The sequence below is a fragment of the Antennarius striatus genome, chromosome 22 (assembly GCF_040054535.1).
Source record: "Antennarius striatus isolate MH-2024 chromosome 22, ASM4005453v1, whole genome shotgun sequence".
In the NCBI taxonomy this organism is placed as follows: domain Eukaryota; kingdom Metazoa; phylum Chordata; class Actinopteri; order Lophiiformes; family Antennariidae; genus Antennarius; species Antennarius striatus.
Genome location: NC_090797.1, coordinates 7,000,513 through 7,019,368, shown reverse-complemented (window position 1 = coordinate 7,019,368; position 18,856 = coordinate 7,000,513). Strand labels below are relative to the sequence as shown.

General features: G+C 38.5%; 3 protein-coding genes across 4 annotated transcripts in view; 1 reads left to right on the top strand and 2 right to left on the bottom strand.

Annotated features, from left to right (window-relative positions):
* lhfpl3 (LHFPL tetraspan subfamily member 3) overlaps nucleotides 1-5,954 on the bottom strand; it is a 31,603-nt gene extending 25,649 nt beyond the window's left edge. The window contains exons 1-2 of one of the 2 annotated variants that reach the window (XM_068306581.1): nucleotides 5,649-5,954; nucleotides 5,000-5,443 (exon numbers count right to left, since the gene is read on the bottom strand). In XM_068306581.1, the coding sequence (XP_068162682.1) occupies nucleotides 5,000-5,438 (439 nt within the window). In that variant the 5' untranslated portion in view covers nucleotides 5,439-5,443; nucleotides 5,649-5,954. Of the gene's footprint in view, nucleotides 1-4,999 lie in introns of both variants that reach the window. The other variant, XM_068306580.1, reaches the window with a different exon arrangement.
* Nucleotides 5,955-6,686: 732 nt separating this feature from the next.
* On the top strand, nucleotides 6,687-14,582 carry orc5 (origin recognition complex, subunit 5). The gene is made up of 15 exons (XM_068307202.1): nucleotides 6,687-6,819; nucleotides 6,991-7,104; nucleotides 7,432-7,524; nucleotides 9,071-9,256; nucleotides 9,581-9,655; nucleotides 11,110-11,221; nucleotides 11,544-11,674; nucleotides 11,754-11,802; nucleotides 12,750-12,840; nucleotides 12,944-12,999; nucleotides 13,274-13,386; nucleotides 13,500-13,547; nucleotides 13,643-13,753; nucleotides 14,201-14,313; nucleotides 14,400-14,582. Exons 2-15 carry the CDS (start codon nucleotides 6,991-6,993, stop codon nucleotides 14,443-14,445), a joined length of 1,338 nt encoding a protein of 445 aa, XP_068163303.1. The 5' UTR covers nucleotides 6,687-6,819; the 3' UTR covers nucleotides 14,446-14,582.
* A 653-nt stretch (nucleotides 14,583-15,235) lies between these two features.
* Nucleotides 15,236-18,784, bottom strand: guca1aa (guanylate cyclase activator 1Aa). The gene is made up of 4 exons (XM_068307536.1): nucleotides 18,448-18,784; nucleotides 17,041-17,190; nucleotides 16,860-16,953; nucleotides 15,236-16,064 (listed from the first exon to the last, which is right to left on the bottom strand). The coding sequence occupies exons 1-4, from the start codon at nucleotides 18,643-18,645 to the stop codon at nucleotides 15,937-15,939; spliced, it is 570 nt and encodes a 189-aa protein (XP_068163637.1). The 5' UTR covers nucleotides 18,646-18,784; the 3' UTR covers nucleotides 15,236-15,936.
* Between the last annotated feature and the right edge of the window lie 72 nt (nucleotides 18,785-18,856).

Sequence of the window (18,856 nt, the reverse complement as noted above, 5' to 3'; positions counted from 1 at the left end):
AACCTTAACTCTACCTTTTATATACATTTAACGGTGTGATATATATGTCAGTGATATCTTCTGGTTATAATTTCTTGATTTGAGTGTACTAACACACTGAACGTACTGTATAAACCTCTTTCTGACAGCATGGGTTCAGATTTAAGGAGAAAACTACCAAAGAGATTTCCTCAAAACTTAGTAGAAAAAGGTCCAATTATGGCACCAGTCACTTTTTTTTTTCAACGTTCTTTCGAATTTTTTTCCTATTTCGGGTAAAACTAATGAAATAATTCTCTCTTCATGGAGAGATGCTGGGTGGTCAGGAAACAGTTTTGTTGTGTTGCTCGGCTTTGGTGCAGGTGTGCTCTCCAGGGCGGCGTTCAAGTTTGGACAGCAACATTTGGATCAATGGTCTTCCAGCAACCAAGTGGAGCCATTATTTTTGACTCTAAATGCCAGACCACTTAGTAGGCACAGAGCACGGTGAGCAGAGCCACTTACTGCATCAGGGAGCTGCTTGTCAGAAAACCAGGAAATGGACCAAGTGCTGCTTCACCAGCTCCGAGGGCAAACCCACCACGGATTCTATGGATTTACAGCCACAGAAAAGGGCAGCTGTTCATGCCATGGCAATCTCCATGTGAGTGTTTGTGTGTGAGAACCAGATGGCCATCAGAGCTCTGGAGGCCATCCAGGTTATTGAGCACCGATGTGTAGCCTCATGTTGGAGTTCCTCTCCTGCATCAAACTCTTCATATGTTCACTCCATTCCATATTCATCATTATAAACAATTTAGAGTAGGAATACCTTTAAAAAATACCAGAACAAAGAGGGCTGTGGTCTGTGTTACTCTACAGTGTCCACACCTATTGGTGTTGGTAACATTTCTTATATTTATAAAGGATTTTAAATTGTAAATTGCACTTTTAATTGAAGTCATTTGAAGTTCTGACTGCTTGATTTATGTCTTTTTAAAGTCCCAGAGTGAATATGATGCTCTGAGGAATTAATTTTTCATAACCTCATCAAAATAAATTGTTGAAATAATGGTAAAATATTAAATCCTGCGTCCTTGGATGACTTGTTATGCTCTGCCTGTCCTCAGATTATAGCTGTGTTGTTTAATTTAGTTTGAGTCATTTTTAATTGTGTAGCACCAGATCATAAAATATTATCTCAAGAAACTTTCCAGGTGGAACAAGGAAACAACTGCTCTTATAGAACCCAACTTGTTCCACGTTAGCAAACACTGTGAAGACAGAGGCAAGAAAATCCTTCCTTCTAACAGGCAGTAACCTTGAGAAGAACCCAAGTGGGCGGCCATCTGCCTTGACTGGTTAAATTAGGAGAAAGAGAGACATCAATGTTGTAAAGAACAAGTAATAAATGTTTGAAAGTAAACAATAAAGTGCCATGCGGTGTCAAATAGAGAGGCTTTCCCTCTCATTTAATGACTGCAATACTAAAGAAAGTGATTTTGTATAAACCCTCAAGCATAATGACGATCAAATGAATTACTAAATTACTTTTTAGGTTACTCAAGTGGCAGTTAAATCATGAATTTATCTAAGGAGGTAATGTTTCTACCAGGGTCTCTGTGTGTTGGTTTGTCTGCGTGCAGGACGACTCGAAAATTTTCCTAAAATATGGTGAAAGTGAACTTGATAAAAGGGTGAATATAAGATTTTGCAGAAATGTGGAACCAGTGAATTCTTGATGTGGATCCATGACTTTACTTTCACTTTCTTTAACCCTGTAAAGCCAAGTGTTCATATTTGATGCAACTTGTCTGAAACTTAAAATCAGACCAGACTTCTTTTTTTCCACAACTGAGAGCAGGTAAAAGAAGCGGCTTCACCATTATGGTGATCATCACTATTCATAGCTAGTTTTCTAAAATCTCTAGAAGTGCTGATCAAACATTCAGGACACGTCTTGACTATAGAGGAGAGCTGTCTCTTAGATACATGCGCAGCATTTGATAGATCATCACAGCAGGCCTATAGCCTCCTGAAATGACATCTGACAGGGTGGATTTTTTTGACAATCACACTGGGATTTAAGGTGGTTCAGAGAGAAAGCACCTCCAAATTGGCTGCTTAAGTTGCCTAGAAAATCTTTTAATGGCAGATAAACGAGATCTCAACAAAACACAAATTCCCAAGTGAATGACACTGAGAAAGAGATTAGAGAAGATGAGATGGAGAGGCTGATATGGAATGGGAGAGACTTAAAGAGGCACAGGCAACTATTAACAGCGAGACGTAGTTTCAATTGTTTTTGTAAGCAGGACAGAGATGATTATATCTTCAGGGAACAGCTCTTACCTACTATTGGACCCATAACCATAATAATTTTACACATATTTATGATTGTATATTCCTGTACTTCACCATCCATCCATTTTTTTTATAACTGCTTTATAGAGCTGCATTGGAACTGAAGCTTATCCCAGCAGACACTGGGTGAAAGGTGGGGTACACACTGGACAGGTCACCAATTTGTCAATGTTACCCCAGAGACAAACAATCATTAACACCCACGCTTCATTAATTCATTATCACTAATTTACTTGCGTTGCACGTCTCTAACTCCAAACAGAAAGGCTTTGGATCCAGACCTTCACGGCGCTGGGGTGACAGCCCTAACCGCTTCACTACAACCTACTAGATATGGTTATTGATTGCAATGGCCAGACAAACATGTGAACAGGACAAGTTTTATCAAAATGTATTGTATTTAATGTTACATTCAAATCAGCAAGATTTAATTATTTAATTAATTGCATATTTTTAGAATAAATTTCTTGTCTTTGATACTGGCCTGAATATTTTCATTTTGGACTGTTGATCAGAAAATAAAACAATTTTAAAGTTTCCGTCTGAAATTGCGATTGTCTTTTTTAATTATTTTTTTGACCAAAAACAACAAATTACGAAGATTCTAAACTGATGGATAATAAAAAGGATTCACATAAAATTAGAAAGCAGTATTTAGAGAGGAAAAAAAAGGAAGAACAGTACTGTATTTTCATGGTCCTACCAGACGATAGATCACCTGTGAAGTCTGCTCTGGTCACACGGTGGGTGGAAAACTGGAATAAACCAGCATGTGACTCAGAGGAAAAGGTGGCAGCTCTGATAAGCATGTGACAAAAAAAATGTAAATACTAAAACAGTTGATGTGACACAGATCAAGACTGTCAGAAATCTCATATGAAAAAATAGGACAATTCTCAGCTGTTCAGGTTTAAAGCACTTGGGATACTTTAGTACATGTTTTTTTCTTAATAAAATGTGAACCTAGTCTCCTGATGAGGCCTGTCAGATGGCTGTAATACATGTATATATATATATATATATATATATATATATATATATATATATATATATATATATATATATATATATATATATATATATATATATATATATATATATACACACACACTGTATATAGCCACTGTCTGTATGTGGGCAAAAACAGAAGCCCCTTGTGATTGTGACTGTTATTGGTTTTGACATTTAATTCCCATTTGAGAACAAGCGGTTTTATAACAGGCATCAATGAAAATGCGGAGAATGGTGCTCAGAGATGGTTTATGCACACAAATTCCTTTTGTATGAGATTTGTGAACCATAAATTAAACTCAGATCATTTTTACCGGTCACGGATTGTTAAATGTTTCTCTGTGTGAATGTAAATTGATGTGATGGCACTCATTTTCTCACATGAATAAAATGTAATTTGTTTTCAGCCTAAACAACAGCGCCTTCATTTCCATACATTCTCACTCAATGCATGTTAAACCGCCCTCAGGCTCTCATTGGTAAATGTTGAGCAAAGTAATTTATTAACAGGCCAACTGATTAAACATTTGATTTCATCCATTGTTGACCTTGTGTCATCATTATTTATCAATTTTAAAAATGGTTTTGGTCGACAGAAAGCTAAACGAAATGTGTGTATACCTGCAGAAGACACCAAAATCACTTAAAAAGCAGATTTAGAATAGAGTTAAATGGGAACTGTTTTGCAGCATGTCTGTTTGAGGCTAGACGCTCCAAATTGCATCCAAATCTCTGACAGAACAGTCTATAGCTGAGTTCCACTGGGTTTATGCTGGTACCAGACATTGACAAGAAAGAAAAATACTGTAAATAACCCGGACTTAATTTTGAATTCCCTATTGACATGGGTTTGAAGATGATAGATTGCTTGCATTTTCATTAATGCACATATCTCCAGTTTTGGAGGTTTTTGAAGGCAATCATGATGCAAACCACAAAAACAACAACAAAAAACTAGGTGGATTCTTCTGCTTTTAAGTGGTATAAGAATGCATCAACCTTTTATACCATCACAGTTTTGAAGCTGATAAATGACAAAGTCCTTAAATGATAAATGATATAAATGTGAGATTGGGAAAGAAAAAAAAAACATTTAACACACACAACAACAACAAAATTTCTTTTATCTATTCTCTGTTTAATTCTTCAGAAAAAGCAGCTCAGAGTAAATCTCACTTTTCCTTTCTAATGGTACCTTCCCTGTAGCTGTTATCACAACACCTACACTTCAGACCGTTACATAATGTTTCCCGGGGCTTTTGTACTATAGTGGTGTTTCACCGGACATAGTCTATTTAACTGGGCATCTGAGGTCAAACTGTTGACCTTAAAAATAATGGGAACATCTCGATCTGGATGGTCAGTTGTTTTCTTTCCAAATTTGATCTATTTCTGAAACTTTGGTTGAGGAATTTGAAGTAAAACAAAGACGCAATATATTTTAGTGGAATATTGTGGATTTATTTGAGCTCCCAATGGTATTTATTGGAGATTATAATCTGACAAAGTAGGTGGTTTTCTGGTTGTTTAGATGCAGACTGTGTGCACGTTTATCAAACTACTGCTTCTTTCTTGTTTCCAACCTGATGTGTGTACATTGAGTTGATTTGTGCTCCCCTGGATCGTATATTAACTCCCACCTGTAGGTGAAGCCAGAAGTTCCTACCTGCCGCCAGCTGCATCCAGCCGCAAATCTTGTACACGGTTCCGGTGCTGCAGAAGAAGAAGAGCGCGAAGCATCCGATGCAGGTGAGGACCATCACCATCGACATGCCGATGAAGAAGGAGGCGGCCTTGAACGCACTGGAGGGGATGGCGCTGAACTCGGTGAAGCTGCCCTGACAGGTCAAGTCCCGGGACAGCCCGTTCCCGATGCAGTAGTGGAACAGCCCGAAGTAACCGGCCTGCGGGGTGTCGACGCCGTCTCCGATCCAGTAGGGCTGGATGAAGCACACCACGTTAACGATGGCGAAAAGGATGGTGAAGATGGCCCACAGGACGCCGATGGCGCGGGAATTACGCACGTAGTTGGTCTGGTAGATTTTGGCAGCCTCGGAGGCGGGGAGCATGGTGGTGGTCGTGCTGGGGGCCCCTGGGACCATCATCTGGTCTGTGTGAAAGGGGGTCAGCTCGGTCCTCTAAATGAACTTGTCCTCAGAAAACTAACATCTGTCGCAAATGACCAGTAAAAGGCACAAACACTGCGAGCTGCAGAAGTTGCGACCAGTCACAGATCCCGGGTTTGTTTTATTATAAACAATTTGTTTATTTATTTGTTGATCTGTGCGGTTTCATGCAGTCACTTGTGTACTCACAGCATCAATGCGCTCTTGCATCCATGACAAGGTCGGATTTGGTTATCTTCCTGTGTTTTCCTTTGATTTTCATTCATCACTCTGCCAAAGCGAGACGTGCGCTCCGAGGAAACCAGGTTCAGGAATATATCCTGTCTTGAGAAGCCCGTAGATGGGTCCTATATGTCCGCATATTCTGGAAAAATGTCCCTGCCTGAGTCGTATCCGAAACCGGAGACTGTTATTCCGACAAACCGGTTCGGCTCTGTCATTGAGATGGAGCTAAAATGCTCCGTCTGTTTTCGACGGTAACAGACAACCGCAGCTGAGCTCGTATTGACAGAGTTGGAGGACAGCCTTGGATATTATAGAGCCAACCCACATCCCTTAATCCTAGTCTGACGTGTTATTCCAGCTACACGCGCGAAATCTTAAAGTGATGAACGAATAATGAACACAAAAATGAAATGGTCTTCCATTCAAATTCCACGTTAACCGTATTTCATAAATATATTACGTTTTGATTGAAAAAGAAATAGGAATTGTGCCTTTATTCTCTACACAAAATTTAAATCTGTAAATTAGTAACAATAACCACAATAATCGTGTCAAAATTGAGTATGTTTGGAAAATGGTATTGACCGATTGTCTACTTTTTTGTATTTAATGCACCAAAAAAAAACTCGCCAAAATTTGCAAAATTCATAGAAAATGTATTCTAGAAGAATTCATCATTTGTGAGTAGGTTTTACTGCTTTTCGGATATTGTTGCGTTAAATAACAAACAGAAAACGGGGTTGCGGAGTTTGGTCAAACGGAACTGTTTTAAAAACAAGGTTGTGATTTTGTCGATCACATCAAATATACGTGAAAATGTAAATATAGATATATTATTGCAGTATGTACTGTCTCAAAGGGTAACATTCGACTCGAATATAACCGCAAAGTAATGATATTAACGTTAAATATGTGAAATAAATTGCATTTCAAGAATACGCGTTCAAAGAGAAAAAACTCCATTACCCATAAATCCGTGAGCGATTTGTCATTGGACGGTAGCGGTGATCATCATATGACGTAACCTGAAGGCGCGCGCGAAACTCCTGTATCCGTTTTGGCTTACTTGTTCGTCTTTCAAACTTTAAATTATCTAGTCACTGCATTTTACGTATAACAGGACTCTTGTTTTCAGGTATGGGAACATTCCTGGTGTTCTACTGTGTTCACACTAAATAGTTTCCGGACAGTATTCTTCATTTTGCTCGTTATTTGTCTAAATTCCATCTCTCTCCTCGTGTATATGCTGTTATTCAGCTAGCTAGCTTTGAGGTTAACCTGGTTGTTTTCTGGCGTTGTTTTTTAGATGACAGCGGTGTTACAACATCCGGGGTATGACGAGGACAAACTGCAGCGAGTCGCAGAGCAGCTGCCCTGCAGACAGGGCCAAGTGGGGCTGCTGCTGTCGCTCATGGGGCAGGTAGGGAGGCGACAGACCCACTATTAATTCATGCAATTCAGAATAGCTAACCTGACTGAATCAGCAAAGTTTCATCATATATATGTTCTACTTTCTAAGTCTGTGATATTATTTGCTATCGCACAGTAGTGAATCTCTCTTGAGCTTTATTTATTTAAAGTAGTTGTAATACTTTTTATTATCAATTTGTCAGGAAAATTGGCTGAGGTTAGTTAAGGTCAGCATCAAGGTAATGGGAGCTGATAGAAGGAGAATTGTTTGAGATTTTTATTAATCATAATGTTACAATCGTATTGACTTTAAACGTACTTAATTTTGTTTGTATAGCCTCATCAGTACAGCTACCCATCCATTTTCATCTACGGTCATCGGGCTTCAGGGAAGAGTCATGTGATGCAGATTTTGCTGAGGGAACTTGAGGTAAGAAAATCATTTACTATCATTTAAGTTATCTGTAGAGCTAAGTGTTTTTGTTTGTAACCTTAATACCATGTTGGTTTCAGTGACATGAGCTTCATTCACTGACTACATGATGCTTAAATAAACCTCAAAAAGATGCTAGCACATCCATAGAAACGTTACATTATATTCAAAGTGTCTAAAATCTTGGGATTACAGCTTCAATGCATCAGTGGATTTTAGCACCTTTTGTATACAATTACTTCTTAAAGGATTTTAAGCTTTGCCAGTACACTTAAATATATGCACAGGCTTATTTTTACTTTCTTATCCTAACCAGTGTTATAACTATTTGTTGTCTGATTTAGATTTACAAAAAGAAATCCTTGCTTATCCTTCTGTTTGAACTAAATTTAACAAGCAGGACTTTCCAAATTTGAAGTAATTCTTCACACACTGAGCTTTTACCCTCAGGGAGATGCTGCAGACAAGTACTGTACTGTAACAGCAAACAAAAATATGTGTATTACAAATGTGTTTTACAAAACGCAAGTAGTATATGGAACGCATTGTCAGTCTGTCAGTCATCTTCAGATTACCACCGCTATATCCGCCGCAGCGAGTCATGGGGAGCCGGAGCCTATCTCGGCGGCATAGGGCGTGAGGCGGGGGACACTCCGGGCACGACGCCAGTGCACCTTGGAGCCACACACAAAGACACATAACCATGCACACACACACTCATTCCTACGGGCAATTTGGAACGGCCAATCAACCTGAAGCTCATGCTTTTGGAGGTGGGAGGAAGCCGGAGAACCCGGAGAGAACCCACGCAGACACGGGGAGAGCATGCAAACTCCGAACAGAGCGAGACTCGAACCCAGGTCCGCTGTGTTGTGAGGCAACAGTGCCAACCACTGCGCCACCGTGCCGCCCTGGAACGCATTGTCTCTTTATGATATCCCCACATAACCAGCTGTACCTTTTTTCAGCCTATGTAAATTTAAATCATGTTGTTTGAATTATCAGACAGTGTTTTTAAATCATTGGATTAACCCAAAGAGGGTTTTTTTATGTGGAGGATAAGGTGTTTCCTGCTCACTGTTATCTCCAGTAATCGATCAGTCATCCAGCTTTTCTATTCACTAATTTTTTGTTTAAACTGTTTTTTATTGAGGCTAATTAGTAAGCTAGCTTAAGTAACACTGAGTTGACAATGAGCCAGGTTGTTTGTCGTTACCCTGGCAATGTGCATCCATTAAATTTCCTGCACGGGCACCGAAGGAAGAGCTTTATCTGTTGATCTTATTTCATAATAACTTACTTCATTTTTAACTAAATTAATTTCATTATATGATACAAAATTACAGCAGAGGAGAATTATAACAAGGACAATTATTTTTGTACTTGTAATTATCTTATTATTCAGGGTAAATGTTAACATTCCCTGTTCAACCCAAGGAGAGTGTAAAACTGTGTTTTAACTGCACAGATATAAAACTGATCATCATTCCTCCTCATTCTCTTCTTGCTCCTCCTCCTCCCCCACCTCCTCCCCCTCCTACAGCTGCCTCATGCCACCATCAGCTGTGTCGAATGTGTCTCTGTTGCATTGCTGTTTGAACAAGTGCTGCTGTCCTTCTTCGGCTGCGATGCTGCCTCGCTGCTCCCCCGCAGTCCCTCCCTGTCTGACTTTGTGCGCATCTACAGACAGCAGTGCAGCCAGGCTCCTGCCAGGCAGACACGATATATTGTGAGTGTCACGCATTTTACACCCAAATCAAAAGGAATACATATAAATCACTCCTCACTTGGCACATCAAAATATAATCCACAGCATGTCGAATTATTGGGTCTTTGGATGTGTCATTTAAATGTTTGTCTGATAATATGATTAGTATAGATAATGTATGTGAATAAATGCAAAACAAAATAAGTGTGATATTCAGCAAGCACTGTATCTTTTATTCATATTATGAAGCATAAACTGTAAATCAGTGATAGACTGAAATACCAGCCCATCATAACCATATTTCTTGAACATGAATGCCACAAATAAATAATGTGTGTTTTTAAGGTAATGGAAAAAGCCGAGGTGCTGCGAGATGCTGATGTCAATCTCCTTCCTGCTCTCCTGCGTCTTCAAGAATTGGTGAGAAAGTGCAACAAGCCCTTTGTGTACTTATGGAGGGAGTCACGTCTTTGTTACACGATATGGATGATGAAGAGAGACCTGACAAGCTACTTATGTGATGAATGACCTTGATGTGAGAGGACAGATCTCTCTCATTGCAAATGGGAGAGATGGATGGCAGACATTCACACCAATTACATTATAGGTATTAAGAGGATGAAGACTTAAGTGATTATTTTTGTTGATTCAAATGAAAGCTAATTGTTTTCTGGTGGACTGCAAGTGACTGTGACTCTGTCGACATCATGCCACTTCAGAGCTGCCACATAGGGAATTTAAATCACCATTAGGATGCAAATGTATATGTGTATGACGGTTGATTGGAAGATGAACGCTTATCTCTAATATACATTCTTATTGTTTTAATTGTGGATTCCAGCACAAAGTTTAGTAAAGTTTATTTATGGTGGTGGTAGAAAGAGAGGAGGTGATCGTGTGTTATTTAGTGTCACCTGCCAAAGTAGAGGTGTCATTATCTGGATGTGTTCGAACAAGTCTCAAGGGATGCACTCATTCAACAGTTTCTCTCTTGATAGTAATTCCAAGGTACGTCAATTCAGAATGTTTGTCAGTTATTGAGCACCAGTCTGATTTCAGTGTGTACTTCCTGTCAGTTCAAGATCTATCACCTCACAAGGCTGAGCGCCTCTCCATCATCTTAAGTTAAGGAAACACGATGCATTGCTGAAGTATTAAAAACAGAGACTGGCGTTTTGGAGGGTTATTGATAGTAGACATCCTGAATGACATTCCAAGTCTATTGGATGTGGATCAGGTACATCGAGGCAGATGGATTTAGATGAGTTAGACCTGAACCAAACAGTGGATTGATTGGTTATTTGATTGGCAAAAAAATATTGAACCAGACTGTTTTTGATCACAACATATTTTTTTAAACAACCAATCTACCAAGTAGTTTCTGGTTCCAGTTTCATCCATTGTCCATTTATAATAAAAGCTACAATTCACTTTATTTTCTTTAAAGATATACAGGTAAACATGCACCTTTTTAATTATTGTCTGAGGTCTAAACCCTATTCAGAAATGTTTTTTTTGTATCATACTCATTACTACAGTCTCTTTTTGGCTGTACTGATTAATTACATCATTTATTTTTTGGTTCAAGTTATGTCTGATATATTTTGTTCATTTAAACCCACACATAAAATTGAGTTTTGTTATTGTTTGAATTCAACAGTTCATAATTTTTTATAATAATTTACATAATTTTTTTCATTCTTTATTCAATGTAGGAAGACTTAAAAGCACCAAATACTCACAAATGAGAAGCTAGAAGGAGGGAAAATTTAGTTTAAAAAATTTTTGCAGAATTTTTTTGTCTTTTATTGCTTTCTCACAAGTATTGTAAAGAATCCCTGTGTGACATGTTTTTCCGCTTGTGTCCTTTTCAGGTTGAAGACAACGTTACCGTCATCCTGCTCAGTGAAATCGTCTGGGACAAGTTCAGACCAAACACCGGCTGTTTCGAGCCTCTTCTGCTCCATTTTCCCGACTACAGTAAAGGTATAATTGTTCACACTCGCTGTGTCAGCCAGCTTCATGAATATGCAGCTCCACACTGCATGCATAACGAAGACACACTTTGGGGGATGTGGTGCAGGACGTGAGATTTGTACCTGTGATTATGTTCTAACACTTTAAGCAGCAACTGTGAAGAAATATCATATTATAAGACACCACTTTGTAAATTCAGCACTCAGACAGTGAATCAGTGTTCTTGATATGTGACAAAATGTTGCTGCTGCTTTTTGTTTTCTTTGTGTAAACCTGATGATAGTGACGGTGGTTGTGTATGTATGCGTCACCTCTGTTTGTCTATTATTAGGTGAGCTGCTGCAGATTCTGTCCCAGGACAGACATCCCTCATATTCGGCAGAGTTTTACTCCTCCTATATCAACCTCCTGCTGGGAGTCTTTTACTCGGTGTGTCGGGACCTCAGAGAGCTGCGTCACCTGGTCAGAGACACACGATCTCCCATTAGTCTGGAAAGATCTTTCATTGTTTGATTTTTCCTTTTTTGTTCTGTTCACCTAGGCTGCCCTCAACTTCTCAAAGTTCTGCGAGCCTCTGACACAAGGAAAAGGTTCAGTACAAAGACGTGTATTCATTCATCTGACCAATTATCCACTTTTAAAAAATACAGATATTTACCTTTTCGTATGTTAATTTGAAGAACAGTCTGCTATTTCATTATATCTGTAAGGTTGCATTCATTTTTGTCAGTTTATTTGTCCACATAAGCACATATCCTTAGTGGCATGAGCACTCAGTTAATGGCTGCTCAACAACAAGAGGATTGAAAGACTCAAAGTAGGACATCAGTGGGATATAGAGGGCAGAGAAGTCATGGGCTGAGGGATAATTGTGTTGTCGTACAAGAGATATGATGAAAAACTGCTAAATTTACAGCCTCAGTCGTGAAAATACATAAAAAGGTTACATAAGTCAGTTTCAAAGACATAAATGAAATAGGTTAGAGTAATCTATAAAAGCATTTATTAAAAACAGCGTCCTGAAATAATATCAAAATATATAAAAGCTAGTCTTCAACAGAGAAAGGACCTCCGTCATCGTTAAATATGAAACTATTCTTTTTTGTCATAATTTCATTCATGGTGGCTAGTTAAAAAAACAAATCCCAGATGCTTAATGCTATGTCCACACGTATATGAGAGACGGGTCACACACGCATGACGTCACAGCTGTTTTTGTCTCGTGGAGACACCCCTCGCATAGAAAAAGCTCCAGTTACAGTGTCCACATGACAATGCAGACTCTGCGGTTTTTTTTAAAAACTTCACTTTGGCCATTTTCAAAAAGTTCAGTTTTTGTCCCGGATATCTGCATTGTCATCTGGACAGAGCCTAACTGTAAGAAAAAAGTTGCATTTTCAAAAAGATCTGGCTACGTATGGACGGGACCTTAGTGTAGTTCTGTTGTTTTTTTTGCCTTCCTGATATTCCTTCTCTTTCTAAACGCTGACTGTTAAACCAGAGATTTGTCAACAGAGTTGTTGTTTTGTGTCTTCAGTGAAGGAGACCGACACACACAAGCTGTGGAGAAACATTGAGCCGCATTTGAAAAAAGCCATGCAGACTGTTTACCTACGGGAAGTGTCCAGGTCTGCCTTTCAAACAGCCGACTAGAAGGACTCATTCTAGTGATGCTGCTTGTTTGTGCTGCGCTTTATCGTCATTGTTGTGACTCCTCTTTGTCCTGTGCAGCCTTCAGTGGGAGCAGATGCAGCAGATGCAGGAGAAGGAGGCTGCAGCCTTTAGAGGTATCAGCACACACACAGAGCTGGAATACAGTTGGAGAGCGGATGTTTCACTGACATAATGCTGATTGACTTTATTGACAGTGGGTTCATTATGAAATTTTAGCATTTTTTTTCCTCCTGTGCTGTTTTAAATCCCCAACACAGAAATGAAATCAATATTACCACCAAATCCTAGGTGTTTACAGAGACTCATGCATCAGAGACCTTTAATAATAAAATATACAAAGATATAAGAGGACACATTTATCACAGCTGATTGTCTTTATCTCCTTAGGTTTATCTGCTCACACTCATGTTGAACTGCCTTATTACTCCAAGTTCCTGTTGATTGCTGCCTACCTAGCTTCCTACAACCCTGCCCGCACAGATAAACGCTTTTTCCTAAAGGTGGAGTCATTTCATCTATTCTGTCTTTTTAAGATTCAGGATTTTTAAGTAAATAGGTCATCTTTAATACATTCAAATTTAATTCCATCAACTTCTTTCCGTCCTCCCCGCAGCACCATGGAAAAATAAAGAAAACGAAATTCCAGAAGAAAAATGAAAAGGTCTCAACAGATCATTCTGAGTTAACACTAGCTTTGACTGTCAAGAACTATAGACTCAATTTTAGTAGGATATAAATATTCTATGTCATTTCTAGACAAGTAATCATCTTCTGGGGCCAAAGCCCTTCCCTCTGGACCGCCTGCTGGCCATTTTCTACAGCGTGGTGGACAGCAGAGTTGCCCCCACAGCCAGCATCTTTTCACAGGTTGGTGTCTGGTCAACTGCTTCTGTCATGTCCATGATTTTTTTAACCTTCATTTTATTAGAAATCACTGGCAGACACCAGGAGAGCCTCCTCGAAGATGAATTTAAGGTGCTTCTTATGGAGGTTCTGGACCAAGTTCTCATTGTTTCACATTTTGCCATGTTTGCTTGTGCATATCATAAATTACTTTATGCATCTGCAGATTATTTAATATATAAAATCATTTTATTTTTGTTGAATAAACACAGTCTCTTAGAACTGTGCACGAGTTTCAGGATGTGCTCATGTGTATTTAACCCTGAGCATGAAGTATTTTTAGAAAATTAGGCTTGACCCATATCTATGCAGCTGGCTCATATCGTTTAGTGTCTCTGCATCAAAGTGTGTATGGCTGTGTTTAAAGAGCCAGAACTGAGCCGTTTCAGTGTCCCTCTATTCTCCATTTAGATCTCCTCCTTGGTGACCTTACAGCTGTTGACTCAGGTCAGCCATGACGACCAGCTCGATGCCCCGAAGTACAAATGTGCCGTCTCTTTTGACTTTATCTGTGCCATATCCAGGTGTGTGTACGTCTGCTAATACACATGTCAAAGACAAAGAAGTGAATTGCACACTGACAATATGCTTAATGTCCTTTGTCTTTCAGGACGGTGAATTTTGATATTGTTGAGTACCTTTATGACTTCCTATAAGACTGTATTGTGTTGAGATGACATGTCGACAGCAAGAAGGGAATTCATACTCAGAATCTCTGAAAAAAATCAATCCAGTTGTTTCTCTGCCCCCTGGTGGTTGAAAGATGAGCTTATATTATTCTTGTAAAATCTATTCATCATGTAAAATATTTTTATGAAATAAATGTCATATTGGCAGTTTGGGTTTTGTGAGTGGTTTATTTTGCTGAAAGCTTTCGTTGCAATTGCTCTGCTTTTCATGAAAGTTAATATTCTATGGAAGATTAAATATATTGTCATTATTAATAAAAGAATGGTATATCTAGCTTAAAAATCATTCAGTGAATCATTGTCCTTACCAAAGGGGAGGATTTTTTTTTTCCTGTAATGTGTCTGTTCACCCTGTTGGGAGAGGCTGGATGCTGAAGGAATAATGTACTGATGCCGTATTACAGAAAATGTAGAACAGATATTGACTAAAAACATATTTACAGTGGGAATATAGCAGAAGTTACAACAAATAAATGATTTCTTCTGAGGAGAAGGCAAATGCAACACATTGAACACCTAAAATGCCTGTCAATGTATTATTTTTAGAAACCATTTACTGAAAGTTTGTTGTGATGTCCTAAGTACTGAAAGATGTAAGAAATGAAAAAAATTCTGATTCAAAGTCCACCACTGTGAAAGTAGTAAGGATATGTGTGTAATTTTTAAATAATGCTGAAATTCAAATTGTGATAATATAGTTTCCATGTTGTGAATGCTGAATTATGTGGGTGTAAGTATTAAGGAAAGAAAAATCCTCTTGTGTCATTGATTTTTATTATAAAAAATATGCAACAGTGAAGATGACGTATATCTGTATTTCTGAGGAACAAACAGTAAATACACGTAAACTCGTTACAACATAGGCAAGTAAATTCCGGATAAAAACACAAAATATAACATTTGAGAATTTAATCCATGCCCTGGTAAATCTTTTCAGGTTTTTCTACCTGTTTTACAAAGTTGATCAAATTCATGTTAATCTTACACTCCAGAGTCTTCCTCCATATTCAACAGGTAAAATTGGTAAAACAGAGTTGATTGATTTGATGCAGAGGAATTCAGATCCAGAAAAAAAATCAAGATTTGGAAATTATAGACCACGTATTATCGCAACTATACTCCTGTTATCCCTCCAGATATCAGCAGGTGAGATGACCATCTTAGACATCGTTTCTCACACCAAGGTGACCTTGACTGAGCTCAGCATCATTAAACAAGAACAATGACCAGATTGAAAGGTTTGCCGAGTCATCAAATGCCTTTAAAGTGCATGTGTGCCAGTCTTTAGAGATTAAGAAATGTCAGTGTTTAGAATACAGTGGCATTATATTAAACTGGACTGAATCTTAATAGAAATCTCAGTCTATAAATTGCTTTTTTTATATATACCAGAGGCAATGCACTGAAACTCTGGGGTCAAATCATGATTGAGGATGAGGTAGTCAGACCAGGCCGAGGCTAAACACTGCGCCTCCTGTTGTGGATCATGGCCACAATGTGGGTAAGGTCCAGACTCTTTATCATCACCTCCATGAAATCCTCGTCACTGCGAGCGCCGGCCACAAACTCCTCCAAGGAAAGCTCACCTGTAGAAGTGGAAAGATTGTATTTTAAAGACATTCCAAGTTGGATTTCCTCTCAAATAAACCAATGAAGTAAGTTTCAAAAGACAGTCTGTTTGACACAGCATCACATTTTTACAGAAAGAATGCCTGAGGGGACATTAAAGTAATGTTTTGTTCACTAGCAATGAGCCATAGAGGGAGAATCAGGGCATCCCGAAATGCATCCGTCCATCTATTAAGAAAGCTGAATCTTGGAAATTCCGAGAGAACAGTGATCTTAAGGGAACTTTTTCATATATATATATATTTGGAGGCTTTTGCCCATGAGAAATGAGTTTAGAGTCCACAGTTAAGCTCCTTTTTGTGTTAAATATTAAGAAAAACCTTACACCTGTTATACTGAACTTTTTAAATGCATTGTTTTATTTCAGTTTTGCAAACAGCTGTTAATTGGTACACTTTGGTAACAAATCTAACTTTGCTTAAAAGTGTCAACATCCTCGTTTTCACTTTTCACTGAAACCAGAGACACTAATTTCTATTTCACAAAAACCTCTAAGAATATAATCAATATTTATGCATTCTGTTCAATCTGATTCTCAGACTTTGATGTGTAAAATCAGAAGACTTTCCCTTGAAGAGGAAGTTTAATTTGCTTCTTTTATGGAGTCCTAAGCAGACACCTACAGCATCTCTTCTTTTAGTGCTTGTGCTTTCTGACTGAAGATTGCAGTGACGCTGATGAATGTCTTAACTCTCTCCACCCACGGTTGAATTCTTCCTAAATCGCCCTAAATGGTGCCAGAACACACTCACCATCTCCATTTATATCAATCCTGTCAAACACACGATTTGTGAAATCCTCAGCACTTGCTTCCTGATTTTCATTCCCGCTGATTGCACGGATGGCCTGTTGGCACAGAATGAAATCATTACACTCTGCTCAGCCCAGGGCCTGCTCAGACATCAGATGTGGCTGAAGCATGATATATTATACCTTTATTATGTTGAGGAGTTCATGTCGGTCAATGCAGCCATTTCCATCCACATCATAGAGTTTAAAATACCAACGCAGCTTGTGCTCCATCTTTCCTCGCATCACCAGACTGAGAGCAGCCACATACTCCATGAAGTCTATGTAACCATCCTGCAGGAACAAGAAAGATTCGTACTAACAGGAAGTCCTTGTCATAGCGTAAATCATTATGCATGACCATCTACTTATGAAGTGATCTTCAATCATGCAACGACATTAATTGGTTGCTCAGTTGAAAAAGATCTCTGTGTCAAATTCAGCTTGCCAGGATGAAGGATTGTCTCCAGGGACTGTCTGCACACAGGAAACAATCTTTGCATCAAAGCTTTGTCTCTCCGATAATCTCACGGTTTAAATCATGCATAAAGATTACTGCAGCCTTTTGCAAGCTGGCAGTGGAGACTAAATATAGACGATCAGACGTTCTACTTGCAGACACCCTGAATTAATCTGTGAGGGTCAAAATGTTGTGCTGCTGCTGCTGCTGGGAGGTCATGACTCATTTTTGTGCTTGATTGCAATTCAATTTCATCTTTTCTTCTGCAGCAAAAAACTACAAAATATAATTCTCTATTGGGGTTTTATTGGTTTGAAGGTTAAAAATAAATAATTGTTATTTATACTCCATCCAATAATTAGTTGACTGATATCAATCACAGAATTGTGATTTATAATCTTTCAAACAGTTTTTCTAGCAAAAAAAAATAAATCTCAAAATATTTCATTAATTTCTAAAATGCATCAAAGATTTCCATGTCCGTTCAGTTTTTGGACCATTTGTTGGACAAAAATTTCAATATTTCACCAAGTTTATGATACATTTAGAAGACTATATGGTTACTTTATCATCTTATAAAATAATCATTATGGAGATTATCAAATGCAACTCGAACTTGTTTCCCAAATATAATTCTGACAAATACCTAGTTAATTAAATGATATCATTAGTTAGTAACAATATTTATTATCTATCTTATCTTGCAAACATTTCAGAAATACAGTTTTCCTCAATTAGTTTCAAAAACATTTTAATTATGCTTGTTTAAAAATAATTACTTTTCATCCTTCTATGGACGACGGAGTAAATTGAATTACCAAGGATGAAATTTTGTTTTTCAAAGTAAAACAGAACGCTAATCGAATCACATAGTCATTTTATTACCTTTTTAAGCCAAAAATAATGCAAACTATGAATTTAATCTTGACCATATTTATTTAAAAACGCACATTATGATGTTTTTATCTTTTGAGTTCATATCCTATGAAGTAATTGAAACTTGTGACCAAAACTAAAAGCTGTAACTCAAGTCCATCACTCTATCATTTAAGTACAAACTCCTTGGATTGACATGAAATGCAGTATCTTACCTTGTTCATGTCGAACGTGCGGAACATCTGTTCTATGTAGGCGTTGGCTTCAGAGTCCAACCCTCGCATCCCAAAGAACTGCTTGAACTCGTGCAGGGTGAGCTGACCTGAAGGGCACTCAGTCATGAACTTTTTGTACCAGAGATGCATCTCCACCGCCTGCAGGTCATCCACAGTGCTTCCTGTTGAGTTCCCCATTTCTCTGAGACACCTGAGCGTATGCAGGTAAACTAGCTGGAGCACTGTGTTGCAAACCTCTCTGCCCAATTGGTCTACTGTGAAGTGGTGGTTACCCTCTTCACAGTCACACAACAATGGGACTCAGGGTGAGAGGAGAACCTGGTGGGGGCTTTTTGTACCTGTTTGGGGATGAGACGGTTCACTCCTCTCTGTCTGTTCCTTGGGTCTA